The sequence below is a fragment of the Balaenoptera physalus genome (assembly GCF_965194825.1).
Source record: "Balaenoptera physalus genome assembly, chromosome: 10".
Lineage (NCBI taxonomy): Eukaryota > Metazoa > Chordata > Mammalia > Artiodactyla > Balaenopteridae > Balaenoptera > Balaenoptera physalus.
The window spans coordinates 108,733,509-108,750,011 of record NC_138889.1 but is presented as its reverse complement, the minus strand read 5'-3'; the positions used below and the strand labels follow the sequence as shown (position 1 = coordinate 108,750,011).

The following is a 16,503-nucleotide window of genomic DNA, read 5'->3' as shown; positions in this document are numbered from 1 at the left end:
CGGCACTACAGCCGTTCTCACACCTGTCCGAGCTCTTGAGTCCCTGTTTCATCTAACAGTGAAATTTTCATTTTGCAGCCGTCAGCGGCTGAAGCTGACGCGTGCTCAGGGTGCTGTGCTGAGGATCACGAGGGGGACCTCCCTGTGTCCATCCTTCCCGCTCCGGCCGGCCCTCCTCCAAGACACTGACCCCCTGTGAGGAGGCTGTCTGGGATGCCGGAAGCAGATGCTCAGGATCATTTGTCGTTGGAGGAAAGCTGAGCAGCGGCCCAACTCCAGAACTCTCTAGAGTTCTGTGTCTGTGCCCAGTGTGGGGAGTCAGCCTGGGGGTGCTGGGGACAGGCCTCAGGAAGAAGGCAGAATGCAAAGAACAGAGTAGGTACAGACAGACAGACTTGTAGACATGGAGGCTTGCAGGGGTCGGGGCACATCATTAGCAGAGGCGGGAGGATAGGGCATGAAGGGCAGATAATAATAATATTTAACCTTGTCGCGTGTTAAGTGCCAGAGATTTGACTTGTGTTAACTCAATCATCCCTTATTCTGAGGAAGGCACCATTATCATCTCCCCTGTCTTATGCAAGAGAAAACTGAGGTGTAGAGGGGTCAAGTGGCTCGCCCAAGGTCACACAGCTGGTGAAGGCGGAGCGGCACCCTCACGTGCTGTCAAGCTCCCAGCGGTGCTGGGACAGCCCCCCAGAGGTGCCAAGTGCAGTCTGTCCTCTGCCCCCCTCCCCCCCCCCCCGGGGCCCCTGTGGAACCCAGACAGTCTGGAGAAAGCCTGAGAAGGCTGAAGGAGGGGACAGAGCGGGAGGGGCCGGCAGTGACTCAGCAGGGCAGGACAAGGATCTTCCTGCAGGATAAGGGAGAGGTAACCCCACTCCTCTGCCGGGTGCTGGAGTCACAGAGCCCGAGGCATGGGTTGTCCGGGCAATGGAGCATCCCGGAGAATGGCGGGGGAGCTCCTGGCGGACGACGGGGGTGGTGGTGGAGCCCCTGGGGGTATCCCTCCTGCCACTGTCCTCCTCACACACCCATCACCCTGACATCCTTGCAGACGGGGAGCAAGCCCAGGTAGGGCAGGGGAGAGGCAGGCAGCAGGACCTGGTTCCTCTCCTCGGCTGGGAGGCAGGGGCTGTGGGCGCCGTTTATCTCGGGAGGCCTGAGCTGGGCCAGGTGCAGGTGGGGGACGCAGGGCTATTGCTAAGGTAGGAGGAGGCCTTTGGCCCCGGGGTTTCCGCTGACATCACAGCCAGCTCAGGGTGAGGCAGGGCCCTCTGGGCTCCTGCCCCTGGAAGAAAGGGGAAAGTGCACTCCCCGCCGCCTTTCCTCCCCCTGCTGCCCTCGGTGGCCCCTGCGCCTGCACAGTCACGCTGGAGCATGCGCCGCAACGGTGGAGGGGCGCCCCTCCTGGGGTGCAAGTCCCTGGCGGCGGCTCGCTTTGCAGGCCACACGGCCGCTCTGGCCCTCAGGAGGCACAGCCTTGTACGCCTTGCCTGCGTACGCTCTGTGCGCAGGCGGCCGTCTGCCTTCCAGCTCAGTGCTCATTCCATGATTCAAACTCACTGCTCTGCTCGCGGAATCTACAATCCCAGCTGAGGGGACTGGAGTGGTCCTGGGCTGGCACCTCTCACCGACCCAGGAGGGCCACGTGGCATGGCTGGCCCAGTCAGTCGTGTGTGGCGGGTCGCGGGCAGGAGAGCCCAGGTCTCCTGCTCCAGGCACACGGGGACTCTCTGTCCCAGAGAACGTGCTCGTGTCCTGAAGAGAGCGACCAGGCGTGCCCCAGGTTCGGTGCTCAGCACGTGCTGCTGTCTCCGCATCCAGCCTCTTCTCCTTTCAACAGTCCCTGCGCGCCTGCGCCGTGGGGGCAGTTAAGAGGGCGAGGTGCTGAAGGCAAATGGTCCTCAGTTCCAGCCCTGCTTCTACCTCCTGGTGTGACCTTAGACAAGTGACTTCATCTTACCAAGCCTCAGTCCCCTCGTGTGTAAAATGGGGAAACAACAGTTCTTATTTTCCAGGGTTATTGTAAGAATGGAGTGAAATCATTCACATAAAGCCTTAGCACAGAAGCTGACTCGTGGTGACAGCTCAGTACGTTTCAACGCTTGTCATGAGTTAAGCCTGAGAGGCGCAAAGGAGCAGCGTGTCACCAAGGAATGCCAGGCGTTGCAGCAGGCTGGCGGAGTCTGTGGGGCGGGCCGCTGCCTCTCCTGCCTGCGCACAGGCCAGCCTCTGCCTCTCGACCCCAGGGCCTCCTAGGCCTCCTCTCTGTGTCCCTGGCACCTGGCACAGAGTTGGAACTCAAGGAATGTTTGGTGAACAAATGAATGAACGAGTGAATGTCCTTACTCATCTCTGTGGGCTTCTCCAATACCACACTCCTGCTCACCTACCAGGAGGGGACTGGACCAGAGGCTTCCCCAGACCCCCGAGGGGTCAGGGCCCCTTTATTGCCAGTTCTGCATCTGTGTGGGACATGGGGCCTTTGGGGCATATAGAGAGCCTTCCCTGGGGATGCCAGTTATGGGGGAAGGAGGGGAGGCAGGAGGGAGGGGTGGAACCCTAGCCTGTCCCTGAGCCAACACTGACTCACCCCCAGCCCCTTGGAGGGCAGCTCAGTCGTCTCTGGGTGCCAGCCCTGCCCCCTACCCAGGCACACGCTTTGAGGCCTGACCTCTACCCCCTGCGGAGGGTAAGGACTGAAGTCTGGAAGGCCAGAGAGGACATCAAAGCAGCATCCTCCTCAGCAGCTCGCTGATACTCCCACCATCCCGTGGGAAGGGAGGCAGAGGTGGTCATAGCGCATTCTGCTGAGAGGTGGTGGGCTTGTCCTCAGGCTTGCCGCCCAATTGGAAGCCTGGCATCCTGACTCCCAGTCCTGCCCTGTGCCCTCTGCCCACTGCAGGCAGCCCCGTGAGCTACGCCCAGTACCACCCACCGTGGGGCTTCGGCCTGTGGTTGGTTGCCGCTGCCCCTCCTGCCATCCAGCCACATTTCCACCCAGAAGCTCCACCTCCTCCCAGAGCTCTCCCCTCCTCATCCTCTGATCTCAGTTTAATGAGTGTCCCTTGTCACAAGACTGTGAGATTCTTGAAGGCAAGGGTGGGTTTTCCTTGTCTCTCTGTCCTTTACAGGACCTGGCACCCAGCAGGGGCTCAGGAAATACCTGTGCAACGCTTCGTGGGACAGATGGATCTGGAGCTCAGGGGGCCAGTGTCTCCTCTAACCTCTGCCCTGCCCCCAGCAGCAATCCCAGATCGTGAGAGCTGGCAGGGCCCCGAACAAACATCCCTTTCTGAGAGCCACAGGGGTGCAGGAACTTCCCCAAGGTCCCCAGCTGGAAATCAGAGGGCAGCCACCTGTGCCCACCACCCCACAGAAAGCCTGGAGGGGGTCTCGCTGCTCTGCTTCTCCCTTCTCCCCGCAACTCCCTCAGCCCAGCCCCCTTTGGGATTTGGCAGAATAAAGGCACAGTCTTTATTCTAGCCCCTACCCCAAACCAACTGGCAGCTCCTAGCCTGCTGCCTTTGCCCAGACATGGCAGAGGGGCACTGGCAGCTTGGAGACGGAGTTGATTTTCCCTTTGGCAGTAGGGAAGATGGGGGAGGGGAGAGGCTTGCCCCCCCCGACTCCCCGCCAGCCAGGTGAGGGGAGAGGGCAGGGATGCGAGTCCAGACAAGAGGCAGAGGGAGAACACGACTTCCCCAGCTTGTAGGGTCACGGCACCAAGCCCGGGGCTGTGTGGAAAGCCAGTTGTCCCTGCACCCAGCTGGCCTGGGTCCCCACTTCAGAGCTGCAGCCCTTGGTTCCTGCAGACCGAGGCTTTCTCTCTCGACTCCCGAGGTGAACATTTGCTGGCGGGGGTGAAGGCATGGGAAACTTTCCTCCCCTTCCACTGCAGTCCGCTCCTCTTTGTGTCTCCTGCCCCGTCCCTTCTTTTCTCCCTCCTCTTCCCTCAGCACCCCCCTTCCTTCGGCTCCCCTCTCCCTCTTTCCCCTTTCTCCCCCGGCCCCTCCTCCTCTCCCGTGTTGGGGCTGCTTTCTCCCTGACTCAGCAAGGTGCTTTATAAGGTGCTGAGGGGCTCAGCCAAATCCAAACCACATTGTCTGTGCAGACACTCGGGGCAGGCTGCACACCAGGGGAGAAGGACTTGAGAGGCTCCCTTCTCCCCCTCCCGCTCCCCTCCCTTCTGTGGCTCCCTCCCTCTGAAAGGGTGGCTGCTAGGGGACCTCCTGGCCAGCCTCAGTGCCAGTCACCCACTGGGCATCTGCCTCCTTGACCTTGGCCTGGGCATCAGAAGATCTTCGGGCTCACTGGCCAAGAATGTCATTCAAACTCCACGGCGTTCTGGCTGAGGGAGGGGCGGGAGGGAGGCCCCCCACCCAGCACTTTTGCAAAGGGCCCCTCCAAGGCAGGTTTCATCAGAGCTGCTCCTGACGCCCCAGAAAATCTCCTGCCCCCAACCCCCCACCAGCTCCCCTTTCTCAGCTCATTTTCTCCTCGTTTAGGAAATAAAAGAAAGAAAGCGGAAAAAAAAAACCCAAAACAAACCCAACAACAAAGTCTGTCCCACTCCAGTGAGGTAATTGAAAACAAACTTCTTCCCCACCCCCCCAACCCCCCCATCCCAGTTCTCGAAGTGCAGAAAAGGGAAGAGCTGCCCTGGGAACCCAGTGCTGGTCATGCCCACGCTGCCTGCTCTGACCCACAGGCTGGAGGGGCTATGGCAGGGTGGGCACGGTGCCCTTCCTTCTCGGGGCAGGGGGGTGGGGGCCCAGGGCAGGAGTGGTGAGCGCAGGCTCTGATGCTATTCCAGAGAGGAATCACCTCTCAGGTCTGGCCCACCACCTCTCCCTCCTTGAAACAGCAAATAAACAACAACAAAAGCAACTTATTACCAAGTAATTTAATTGGCGGTCCCGTTCTAGAGCACTCAAGCCTTGGAGACCAAATGACCGTCCCCCAAGAAAAGTCACGGAGTGGGGATGTCTGCAGCCCCCAGATGAGAGCTGTTTCCTTTCCACGGTCCTTGGCAGCCTTCTGTACAGGGAGGAAGGGAGACCCTCCAGGGAGGGTCTAGGCTATGGGTCCCCTAGGGATCCCGCCCGGCAAGTCCCAACCCAGGCCTGAGGGAAGGACGGAGGGAGAGCACTCCACACTCAAACCACCCCCACCCCAGCACCGGAAAAAACCTACAACCCAAGCCCCAAAGGCAGGAGAAAGCCGAATGGCTTCTTGGGGAAGCATTTCACAAGTGGGGACTCTTGGTCTGTCCATCGCCTTGAATTCGAACGGTCCCGCTGAGTCACCCCTGAAGCCTCTGGTGTTGAAACTGGTCCGGTGCCTCGTGCTGATTAATGAATTACAAATCCCCCACCCATGAGCACTCTCCTGGTGGCTGGGAAGAAGAATGAAGAACCCTGTGAACTTGAGAGAAAAACCCTCAGCCAAGTGCCCTCTTCTCTCCTCCACGCTGGGCAGTGGGCCTGTGTTGCCCTCTTCCTGCCCCCCACGGGGCATTGTGAGCCGGTTAGTGACCTGCCCCAGCCCCGGAGCCTCGCTTAGCCTCAGCTTTTGGAAATGGGACAGGCGGCGGGACAATAGGCAAGGGGGGCGGTCAGCCCAGACAAAGGGCAGCAGGAAAAACACCATCACTTGCTTCGAAGCCAGCTCGCTGGCATTTGGGAGGATGTGTCATTGCATTTACTCAGGGGGAGGGGGAGGGGGGGAGGGGAGGGAAGGTTAGAGACGTGGAGGCAGAGGTAGGGTGAGAGCTGGGACCCCGCCGGGCAGGGGGCAGGCTCCCCGGGCCGACACCGAGGGAGAAGAAAAGGAGCGGCCGGCTCACTCCCCTGGCTCTTGGGAGTTTGCAGAAGCACTGATGCCCTCCCGCCCCCTCCCCCAGGAGGCCCAGGGTGGTACCGCCGCAGCCTCGCCTCACCTCACCCCCCCTCGGTGTTGTGGGAGGGAGAGGAGACCCAGAAGCCCTCCCTTCCCTCCTCCCCCCTCCTCCCCCCACCCCGGGGAGGGCCGCTACAATTTGTGGTTACAGCTTTACACGTCAGAAAAAAAAAGTTTGCAGAATGTCCCACACCGAAAAAAAAAAAAATCCGAAACCGAGCGAAAAAAACCTGCGAGTGGGCCTGGCGGATGGGATTATTAAAGCTTCGCCGGAGCCGAGGCTCGCCCTCCCACTCCGCCAGCCTCCGGGAGAGGAGCCGCGCCCGGCCCGCCCGGCCCCCAGCCCCATGGACCTCCGAGCAGGTAGGAGCCAGGCGTCCGAGGCCCCGGCCCCCCACCACCCCGCCCGGGAGCCGCGAGATCCGGTTCCCGTCCTTCCCCCCGGGAGTCCCGAGCCGGGGCCCGGCCGGGGAGCCTGGCGCTGCCCCCGCCAGCGGGGCTCGGGCCAGGGGAGGCACGGCCGGGCGCCTTCGAGAGGGGCCGGGCGGGGACGCGGCATTCCTTGAGTCCGCTCGGCGGGGAGCCCCGGCGACCCGCAGACCTGGGAGGCGGCCACCTGGAGCCCGGCGAGGCGGGGTCGCGGGATCCCGGAGGAGAGAGCCCCGCGCAGAAGTCGGGGAGAGCGAGTCCGAGGCGGGAGCGGGGCTGCGGGAGGGAGACGCGGCGCGCGGGGAGGAGGGGGCCGGGAGAGGAAGAGGGAGGGAGGGAGGGAGGCACGGGGAGCCCGAGGCCGGGCCGGCGGGAGGCGAGGAGAGGCCGACACCTCGGGCCGCGCCGCTCTCCCTCCCCGGCCCGCCGGGAGGGGAGGGCGGGAAGGAGGGCGGGCGAGAGGAGAGAGGAGGGCGGAGGGCAGAGCGAAGCCTGGCTGGTCCGGGCCGGGCCGCGGGAGTCGTGGCTTCCTCGCTGCGCGCCGCGCGGCCGGAGCCCACCATGCTGCCCGCAGCGGGGGAGCCGGCGGCAGGTAGGGGCCGGGCGGCGGGGCGGGAGGCGGCAGCGAGCCCCCCGGGCCGGCCCGCCGTGGCCTGGGAGTGATTAGTGCGGGGGGCGGGCGCAGCCCGGCCGGACCGGGCAGGAAAGTCTGTCACCGGCCGGGGAGCGGAGGCAGCGGCCGCTCGGCCCCGGCGGCCCGCGGGAGGGCGGGCGGGCAGGGCAGGGAATTGACGCGCGGGAAAGGGCAGCGGCCCGGCCGAGCCGGGAGCCCGGCGCCCTGGACCCCGCCCCCGCCCCCGCCCCCGCCGCCGGGAAGGGAGAGACCGGGCGGGAGCGGACCGGGGGCGGGGCCGGGGGCGCCGGGGCCACACAGGGGGAAGGCGCCGCCGCTTCGGGGAGGGGGCCGGGAGCGAGAGGTCACCGCCGAGGGGGGAGGGCCGGCCGGGTTCTCGGGCCGAGCCCCTCGAGGGAAACCCCAAGTCCCCGGGCCTCGCCAGAGTCCCCTCATCCCTGCTCTCCCTACCTTCCTTCCCAGCAACTCCACACTGCGCTCCAGAAGCCCTCCCCAGACTCCCAATCCCAGAGGACGCGTCCCTGTTTCCTCCTGCGCCTGGCCTGGCCCTCCCCCCTGGGGTAGGAGGGGGCTGCCAGGAGGGGAGGGGGCTGGAGGCTCGGCTCGGCAGGAGCGGTCCGAGCCTCGGAGAGAGGCTGTGGTTGGAGGCACTGGACCCACTCCTCTGTCAGGCGCTCTCTGACCCTGACCCATACAGGCTGACACCTCTGAGCTTTCACTGTCCCCACGGACCTGGGAGGCGGCCACCTGGAGCCCGGCGAGGCGGAGCCCTCCCGGCTCCAGGAGCACACAACTGTCGCCCCCCCGCCCCCGTAGGACACAGGGATACATCCCCCTGACAGATCAGACCCATTCCCCCCACTGGCTCAGACACCCTCGCTGCCCTGGAGCCAGGCACTCAACCAGGGGAGGAAACGGGCACCAGGCAGAGGTGGCAGCAACTGTCACCCAGCAGCCCCAGAAGTCTCTCCTCCCAACTGATGTAGTGGCTCCCTCTCCCCCTGGCAGAGCCCTGCGCTGGGCCCGTTCACACTTCTGCACACCACCCCTCCGCACCAGCTACTCCGTTAGTGACACTTCACATTCCTCCCCACAATCCCACCTGCCTATTCACACCCTGGCTCCTGCACGCTCCCTCTGAGCCCCTCCCATAGCCGCTGGATAACAACACCCTTTCAAGCACACCCACACAGTGGCCGGACTATTTCCTTCATTTTGCCCCCGTGCCTGCCTTCTGCTGGCTGCCTAGCTCCCCGGCTCCACCCAGGGTCCTCTTGCAGCACGATCCAGACCCTCTTGCTCCAACAAAAGCCCAACTCCTGGGTGGGAATGGACTCCACAAGTCTGGGAGGCTGGCCCGCCCATCTGTTTCTTTCCCTGGGCCTCAGTTTCTTCTTCTGTCATTTAGGCTGGACGAGAAGGGCAGGGAGGGGGCTGCTGAAGAGCACGGCAGAGATGGAGCGTCACGTGGTTTGGAATTTCGCATGCATAGTGCAACCCCTTCACACAAGCCCAGTCACCTGATGGGCTGGTGACAAAGTGAGGTCTCCTGACTTCTGGGCCCACGTGTACCCACTCACTAAGCCGATTCTCAGTTGCCTGGGGGATAGGGAACCAAGGAGAGGATGGAAGGGAGAGAAGGAACAGAGGGGAGGGCAGCCAGCCTAGAGGACAAGGAAAGATGGGCTGTTTCTTTGGGCCCTTCCCTTAGAAGGGGGGCTGGGAGGTGACCCCCAGGGCCGTTTCCTGGATCTCACACCACAGTGGACCCACCACCCCCTAAACCGCTCGTCCCCTCAGCGCACCTCAACAGACCCCTCCAAGGTCACCAGGATGCCGGTCCTGGTCTGGCCTGAGGGTGGGGCCTCTCCTCTGGCTCCCACATTCAGCCCAACACCTCTGGAGCTCTGCAATGCCTCCCTGGCTCCTACCTGTTGGGCTGATGGCTCTTAGCCACCAATCCCAGGTGCACGGGCTCCTGGCTGACCTGTCCTGCCCACCCTGACTACCCTGGCGCATTTGCACTGCTGAGCCCCCTACCTCCATTGCGTGAGGTCAAACTGGGGGAGACAGGCTGAGGGGGCAGCTGCCTAAACACACGCGTACACGGGTATGCCTGCCTGTGTAGCGGTGTCAGGGTGGCCATGCGCTTGCGTGGGCTGAGCGTGTGTGTGTGTGTGTGTGTGTGTGTGTGTGTGTGTGTGTTCATGAGGGGGGGCCTCGGTTCCCAGGGCCCAGGGATCTGGATGGAATTAGGGGCTGGCCCGGGCGGGGGCCAGGATCGGGGGTGGGGGGGCTGCAGCAGGAAACGTGAGCTGCTCTCATTAGCTCTTCACGTGCTCAGCTGGATTTATAAACACAGGGGAAGACGGGATGTAAACAATCAGTGGGCAGCAGCCAGAAGCAAAGCTGGGGCGGGGGCTGGGCGGGGGGCCAGGACTCGGGGAGGGGGCCCAGGACACAGCCCCCGGTGGCCGGTCCACCTGCACACCATGAGCCTGGAGAGGAGGATGGATGTGAGGGCTCCAGGATGCCCACTGTGCTTGCCCTCCTAGGAACGTAGGCAAGCGGAGAGCTGTGCTGAGTTCCGGTGCTCACGACTAAACCACAGGTGTTCTCTGCCCCAGACGGCTTTCAGTTTTGCTGCCTAAGATATGGGACATCTTGCCCAGAGTGGAGGCTGTCCTAATAGAGGGTAGAGCCCTGTCACCTTACTCCTCTCCTGGCCTCTTCTCCCTCTGGATTTCTGAGGCTCCTTCCCTCTTTCTGTCTCTCTCCATGGGTCGATCCCACAGCTCCTTCAGCTTCCCCCCCCGGCCCCCCCCCCACCAGCCTTCAGTGACACAGTTACCTCAGAACTGAAATATTCCTGGAAACACCGGCCTTGTCTGGTTAATTTCACGAGCCGTTTTTCTGCCCAGATGACTTCGCTCTTGTTTTGCCAAAGGCTTCTCCCCCTGCTGTCCCTGTATAGGGAGCCAGTCCTCCCTAGGGATGTCCCGCAGGGCCCAGAAGGGGAGGGGGCAAACAAGGCCCAGAGCTGGGTTCCTGACCCCCACCCCTACCCACCCCCTCCCACCGTGGGCCAGGCAGAGCCCAGTTCCAGAACTCTGGCTAGCAGGGCTGCCTGGAGCAGGGTGGGGTAAAGAGGCGAGCCTAGTTCTCCACTGCTGCTTCAGCTGGGACCCTCGGCCTTGCCACTAACTGCGGAAAGAGACCAGACTCAATCCTGAAAGCTACCTCAAGGCTGCAAGGACCGCTGCCCACCTCAGCAGGTCTCCAGCCTCTGAAACTAACCCCACATTGTACCCAGAGGATCCTGGAGGTGACTCAGCCAGATAGCCAGGCTAAAGGCAGCAGAGGAGAAGGGCCTGGAATTGTGTTGGGATGTGAAGAACGGAGAATAGGAAGGAACTCAGAGAGTCAGCAAGAGCTAGGGGTGGAAAGGAAGAATGAGGAAAGGACCATTTGGGAGGGAAGCCACAGGCTGCAGGTGGGGAAGAGGAAAAGGGGAGCCTGTCTCCCCAGGGAGCAGTTATGAGGCTGATCCTGCTTTCTGTCCTAAAACACACGTGGGTGGCACACACACACTCACACAGACACACACACCCTCGAACCAAGAGCCCTCCACCCGAGAGGGCAGGGTTCCTGAGACTAGTGGCAGCCCTGCTACTGCATTCTATCCGTGAAGCCAGCCAGTAAAGCATCTGAAAGAGTCAGGACTGACCAGCTGCGCCATTGCAAAAGTTCCCACCTGAGCCCTGCGCTCTGTAAGAGACATTCCATAGAGTGTGAATCCTAAACCCCTCCTCGTTTGTAACCCTCTCTAAAGCCCTGACCCAGCGTTATGACTAAGTCTAAACCTACCTAGTCTTAGTCCTTTCTTAACTCCACACTTATCTTAAGTACAATCAAATTGTTAAACCCCCATCCAACTTATTTCTATCAAAGCAACGTATGTTATTGTAGAAAATTTGACAGTATATAATATAAACTAGAAGAAAGAAACCGCTCGTGATCTCACACCTACCCAAGCTCAAAGCCCAAACTAGCCCTCCTCTTGCTGACAGGCCATGCATCACGCCATCTGACAGCTAAATCAACAAATTCACAAACCTTAGCCCCAGCCAACCCTCTGCCTGCCCAGACCTAACCACATCCCCCAGCTGAACTCAAGCCTCAACCACACTCAGTCAGCCAAATCCCAATAAACTAACCTGAAGCTTTGAAAGGAACCCAGTCCTTAAACCTAACCTAGCTCAATGCCAATTACAGCCTTACTCTACCCTAACCCTCATTGCCACTGCCAGTCACAATGCCCACTGAATCCTGGCCTAGTGCTCTTGACCTTGGACCTCACCTAAAAGCTGGGAAAATCATGTTTCCCAGCTGCCTAGTCTGTCCTCACAGCATTGACCCCTGGCCTCTGGTATCCTGCGGGGCCCAAACCCTCCAGCACCGTCGGCAGACAAGCCCTCCTCAGCAGATACATCATATTCTCTCTCTCTCTCTCTCTCTCCCCTCCCCCTCTCCCTCCCCCTGCCCCCTCTCTTCGCTGCAGGCTGATCACCAAGTCTCATTCAGGTCACACTTTTCCCCATCCAGTACCCTAGAGGAGAATGGGGCAGATCTCCACGCTGCAGCCAGCCTCTCAGAGTGACACTAAATCTCCTTCAATCTAAGTCTATCCTACACTTTCCACACCTGGGAATCAAATCCCAGAATGTACCCACCACCGCCTGCCTGAGCCAGCCCCGTGTCCTTCAGCCCGCCCCTGGTGGTCCACAGCTCCACCTTGCCTCTGACCCCGGTGGTTTGACCCTACGTCCTGCCTCTGGCTCAACTCCCACTCGTGGCCGCCTCTGGGGCGCCCCTCTCAGGGCCGACTTCTCTCAGCTTGAAGCTCTGACACGTGCTGTTTCCCAACCCCTTGGCTCCCCCTAAACTGCAGTGGGACCCGGAGGGTGGGAGAGGAGGCCGAGGTACACCTGGAACCCGGGAATACTGATTCTGATCCGCAGTCCCTTGGCCTGGCCCCCCATGTACACACACACACACACGCACGCACGTGCGCACACACACATACGCACGTCGGCACACATAGCGACTTAGCTGACACACAAATACTCTCCAGTACCTCCTGGTAGACACACAGGCCAAGTCCTCTTCCTCAGACACAAACATGCCTCCATGCACACACTTTCTCAGGCCAGGAACACTCCCCTCCTCCACTCCCCCCACCTCCCATCTGGTGGTCCACCCTCACCCCCCTCCCAGCCTATGGTGGGGACAGACACCTGCGGGGCTGCTAGCTGCTTCCCGGACCAGGCCGGGCCACCCTCATGCTTCTCGCCGTCTTGTCCACAGGGGACTCGTGGGGGATGCTCGCGTGCCTGTGTGCCGTGCTCTGGCACCTCCCTGCAGTGCCAGCCCTCAACCGCACAGGGGACCCGGGGCCTGGCCCCTCCATCCAGAAAACCTATGACCTCACCCGCTACCTGGAGCACCAGCTCCGCAGCTTGGCCGGGACCTATGTGAGTATCCAGGGCAGCTCAGGGGCTGGGCGTTGGGTGAAGAATGGGAGTGGGGGAAGAGAGGCCAACCGGTGGGGGTCCTGGTGAATGATGGGGTGATGGGGAGGGGCTTTGGCTCCAAGCACTCTCCCTGTCTGGCCTATCTCCCGCCCTTCCCTCTTAGGGAGGGTGCCCCCTCCTCCCCATCCCTGGCCCCAGGACTAGGCATGTGGGCAGGCCTCGCACCCGCCTTGGCCTATCGCCCCGCTGGCTGCCGGCCCAGCCGCCCGCCTCCCCCTGGGGGCCGGGGAAGTCTCCTCTGTTTACACCGTGTTGTGGTGTCTCTCGCGCACGGGTGGGGCTGGGTGGGGATGGAGGGGCCCCACCTCCCGTGCCTGTGTTCCAGCTCGTCTCTGCCCCAGACCTGGGGCCCTGCTGCTCTGGACCCATGGGCCTCCCTTCTGTCTGCCTCTCCCATCCTAGCTGGGCCTCCTAGGGGGGACTTGGGGGAAGGGGGCTGCAGGGAACCCAGGCCAGGAGTGGCAGGGGGTTCAGGGTGCGGATGGAAGCCATGCCATAACGATCTGGGGGCGGTCCAGAGGTGCTCAGAGAGCCCAGGAGAGGAGGAAGGAGGGTCAGGGTTCCAAGGACCGTGGGGAACTGGCCCCTCTTCCCGTGTTCCTCTTCCACATCCCAGACCCTACTTTGGAGCCAGGGAAAGAAAGGGGAGGAGGGTGGCGGGGGAGCTGGCTCCGGCCCCAGGATACACCGAGGAAATGAGTTTGTCTCTGTGCTTGTCAGCGTGGGAACCTCCCCCGGGCCCTTGCCTATCCCAGGCCTCGCCCCTCGCTTCTCCCTTTCTCTCCCAGCTGAACCGTCTCCCTCACCCTTTCCCTGGGCCCCAGGCCTCTCCCCGGAGGGTTGGCAAGGCTCTCTCCTCTTCCCTAGACTGTCTTCGATACCCTTCCTCCTGCCCAACTCTTGAGATGGCCTCAGTTTCTTCCTTCTGCAGCCTTGCGCCTATGAGTGCTTCTTTGGGGGCCTTAGTGAGTACCTTGTCCCCGGCCCTTCAGCTGGTGGACCATGCGTGCCAAGGGGCAAAGGCAGCTCAGATGGTCATGAGCCCCTCTGCCTTTCCACCCAAGGCAGCTCGGATGCTCACGGGCCCCTGTGCCTTTCCACCCACTCTTCCCTCTCTGGTTTCCCGTCCAGAAAACCTGTGCTTGACTGCTACCCCCCTAGCTCCCGACCCTTTTTCTCCCCGGGCTGCCAAATCTCTTGAAGGAGTGGTCTGCAGCCTCTGCCTCCACTTCCTCTCCACCCACTCACTCCTTAACCCCCTGCAATCTGGCTTCCAGGCCACTGGAACGGTTCTCTCCAAGGTCGTCAGGCACCTCCTTCTTGCCAAACCCAATGGCATTTCTAAGGTTCATTCTCCTCGCTCTCTGTTTTGCAGCCCCACTGCTGAGCGTTGCTGCCTTCTCGAACTCCTCACCTTGGCTCTGACTCTCCTGGTCCACCTTCACCTCTGCGGCCTGGCCTCCTGGGTCCTCATGGCTCCTCTTCCTCTCTGTCCCGACCCCACGGTGGGCGCTCTCCCAAGGCTGGTACTCTCAGCCAATCAGCACGTCCTTCCTGAGTTTCTCCTGCGTGTTATTCTCTTTCTGCACTTCTCCATAGGAGATCTCATCACCCCCATTGCTTCAGCTGTCACCTCCATGCAAATGACATCCCTGGAGAAACTTAGGGGAGGCCCACAAACAGAGAGGCCTAGTGCGGAGGTGGGGCCGGTGTCAGGGGACACAGGAAATAGCAGCTTTGGGGGCAGGTATCTCCGGGCAGGCAGGCGAGCTGGCTTCTCCGCCCCCCTCCCTCCCCATTGCCCTCTCCTTTTCACAGCTGAACTACCTGGGCCCCCCTTTCAACGAGCCTGACTTCAACCCACCTCGGCTGGGGGCGGAGACTCTGCCCAGGGCCACTGTCAACCTGGAGGTGTGGCGAAGCCTCAACGACAGACTGCGGCTGACCCAGAACTACGAGGCCTACAGCCACCTCCTGTGCTACTTGCGTGGCCTCAACCGCCAGGCCGCCACGGCCGAGCTGCGCCGCAGCCTGGCCCACTTCTGCACCAGCCTCCAGGGCCTGCTGGGCAGCATCGCGGGCGTCATGGCAGCTCTGGGCTACCCGCTGCCCCAGCCTCTGCCCGGGACTGAGCCCACCTGGACCCCTGGCCCTGCCCACAGTGACTTCCTCCAGAAGATGGATGACTTCTGGCTGCTGAAGGAGCTGCAGACCTGGCTGTGGCGCTCGGCCAAGGACTTCAACCGGCTCAAGAAGAAGATGCAGCCTCCGGCAGCCGCGGTCACCCTGCACCTGGAGGCCCATGGCTTCTGATCCCTGACCTTTACCACCGTCTCTTTCCCCTCCCCCTTCAAGCCCTGCTCCCACTCTGGGAGGGAGAAACGCGTACACCAACACTTGTTGAGCCAGGAGACAGAAGCCATGAGCCTCTAGCCCTCCCTGGACTGGGAGGAGGGTGTGATGCAATAAGGCCCATCCCCTCCCCGCTTCCCTAAGTCCTACGGGTCTGGGGAAGAGGTGCAATAGGCCCCATCCCATTTCCACAGGACGTGATGCTCAAGGGAGCCCACAATGGTTCAAGTTGGTGCAAGGCTCTCACAGCTTCCTGCTCCCTGCCCACCACTTGCCAGTGCCCACCCAGCCCCTCAAGTGGCACTGCCAGGAAGCGTGCCTGGAGGGCAGGGAGGGGCCACCATCGCACGTGCCTTTGTGGGGTGAAGCCCTTTGGCTGCCCTGCTCTCCTTAGATGGGTGTTGCTCCCCTACCCCCAAATAACTCAACACATCCAATGCGGGAAACAAACACAGTGGCAAGTCCAAACAGGAAGAGATGGGATCAAAAATGGAAGAGGTGGGATCTGCATTGGAGGTAATACTGAAAGCAGAGGGGCAGGGACAGACTGGACCCAGGGGTCCCCAAGGCAGTCGGTGGCACAGGGTGGCAACCAAAAGGACATTGCCTTGAATTTTCTTGCCAGCCCCAGGGTGCCTCCTCTTCGCCCCCTTTCCCAGGGTATCTGTGGGTTGCCCAGGCTGGGGAGGGCAGCCATAGCCACAGCCACAGAACTTCCTGAAAGTTTACATTGCAGTAGCATTTCGGGGTGCGGGGGGGCAGCTCCCCCAGGCCCTGCCCCCCAGCCCCACCCACTCATGACTCTAAGTTTGTTGTATTAATATTTATTTATTTGGAGATGTTATTTATTAGATGATATTTATTGCAGAATTTCTATTCTTGTATTAACAAATAAAATGCTTGCCCCAAAACTTCATCTCTTTGCTCGGCCTTGCCCCGCCCCCTGGCTCTCCTCCTTGCTCTCTGGGCCTTCCCGCCTCCACCCACCACCCCCACCCCCCACCCCGCCACACCTGCTGGTGGAGGGCCGGAAGCCCAAGGGTTAGCTCAGGAGATGCCAAGAGCTGGGGAAGAGGCTCTCTCCCCTGTGTCCACCAGGAAGACATGCGCACAGCAGACTCCGCTCCTGCCCCTCCACCTACCCCCTCCTCTAGTTCTCCCAAATATCTGTCTGTCGCTTACCTTCCTCCTCCCAGCCTTTGCTCGTCTACCTTACTCCTCCGGCTGACTTTAGTGGTCTTACGGGTCTGTCCCCCTGCACAGCTGTCTGTCTGCCCTCCGGTGCTCTCTCCGAGCCCCGCGCATTTAGCCCTCAGCTTCCCCAGGACCCCCACCTGTGGCCGGCTGTCGGATTCCCTCAGCAGTGACCCTCACCTTCTCAATACCCTTCATCTCCCAGGGAGGCCGACAGACTGAGGCCAAGTATCAAGTCTCAGCTGTGACTCTACACTTTTCTCTCCAACATAAAACAGCCAATTAGGGGGAGAGAGAGAAACTCATATTGGACTGCAAGCAAATGGGACAGATGCTGTTTGAGGGATGACCTAAGATCGAATCCCAGGTCCATAACCTACCAGCTGAGTGACCTTG

The 16,503-nt window shown here is 61.5% G+C and overlaps 2 protein-coding genes across 10 annotated transcripts in view; one reads left to right on the top strand and one right to left on the bottom strand.

Annotated features, from left to right (window-relative positions):
* Positions 1-4,890: 4,890 nt before the first annotated feature.
* SSH3 (slingshot protein phosphatase 3) overlaps positions 4,891-16,503 on the bottom strand; it is a 58,305-nt gene continuing 46,692 nt past the window's right edge. Inside the window, exon 17 of the transcript XR_014250068.1 lies at positions 4,891-5,401. The gene's annotated coding sequence lies outside the window, so the exon portion shown is untranslated. The remainder of the gene's footprint in view (positions 5,402-16,503) is intronic.
* CLCF1 (cardiotrophin like cytokine factor 1) lies at positions 5,395-15,865 on the top strand. 9 transcript variants are annotated; one of them, XM_082409791.1, is made up of 4 exons: positions 6,303-6,576; positions 7,430-7,527; positions 12,335-12,501; positions 14,380-15,865. In XM_082409791.1, exons 3-4 carry the CDS (start codon positions 12,349-12,351, stop codon positions 14,872-14,874), a joined length of 648 nt encoding a protein of 215 aa, XP_082265917.1. In that variant the 5' UTR covers positions 6,303-6,576; positions 7,430-7,527; positions 12,335-12,348; the 3' UTR covers positions 14,875-15,865. The 9 variants fall into 9 exon arrangements, with proteins under 9 accessions (XP_082265910.1, XP_082265909.1, XP_082265917.1 ...); XM_082409790.1 differs by having other exon boundaries at positions 6,475-6,925; XM_082409786.1 differs by lacking the exon at positions 6,303-6,576 and adding an exon at positions 8,376-9,662 and having other exon boundaries at positions 7,441-7,527.

Coding starts and splice junctions, on each gene's coding strand:
- CLCF1 (XM_082409783.1), top strand. CDS start 6,154: ATGGGATTATTAAAGCTTCGCCGGAGCCGAGGCTCGCCCTCCCACTCC. Junction 6,926..12,334: donor AGCGGGGGAGCCGGCGGCAG/GTAGGGGCCGGG, acceptor TCTTGTCCACAG/GGGACTCGTGGGGGATGCTC. Junction 12,502..14,379: donor GCAGCTTGGCCGGGACCTAT/GTGAGTATCCAG, acceptor TCCTTTTCACAG/CTGAACTACCTGGGCCCCCC.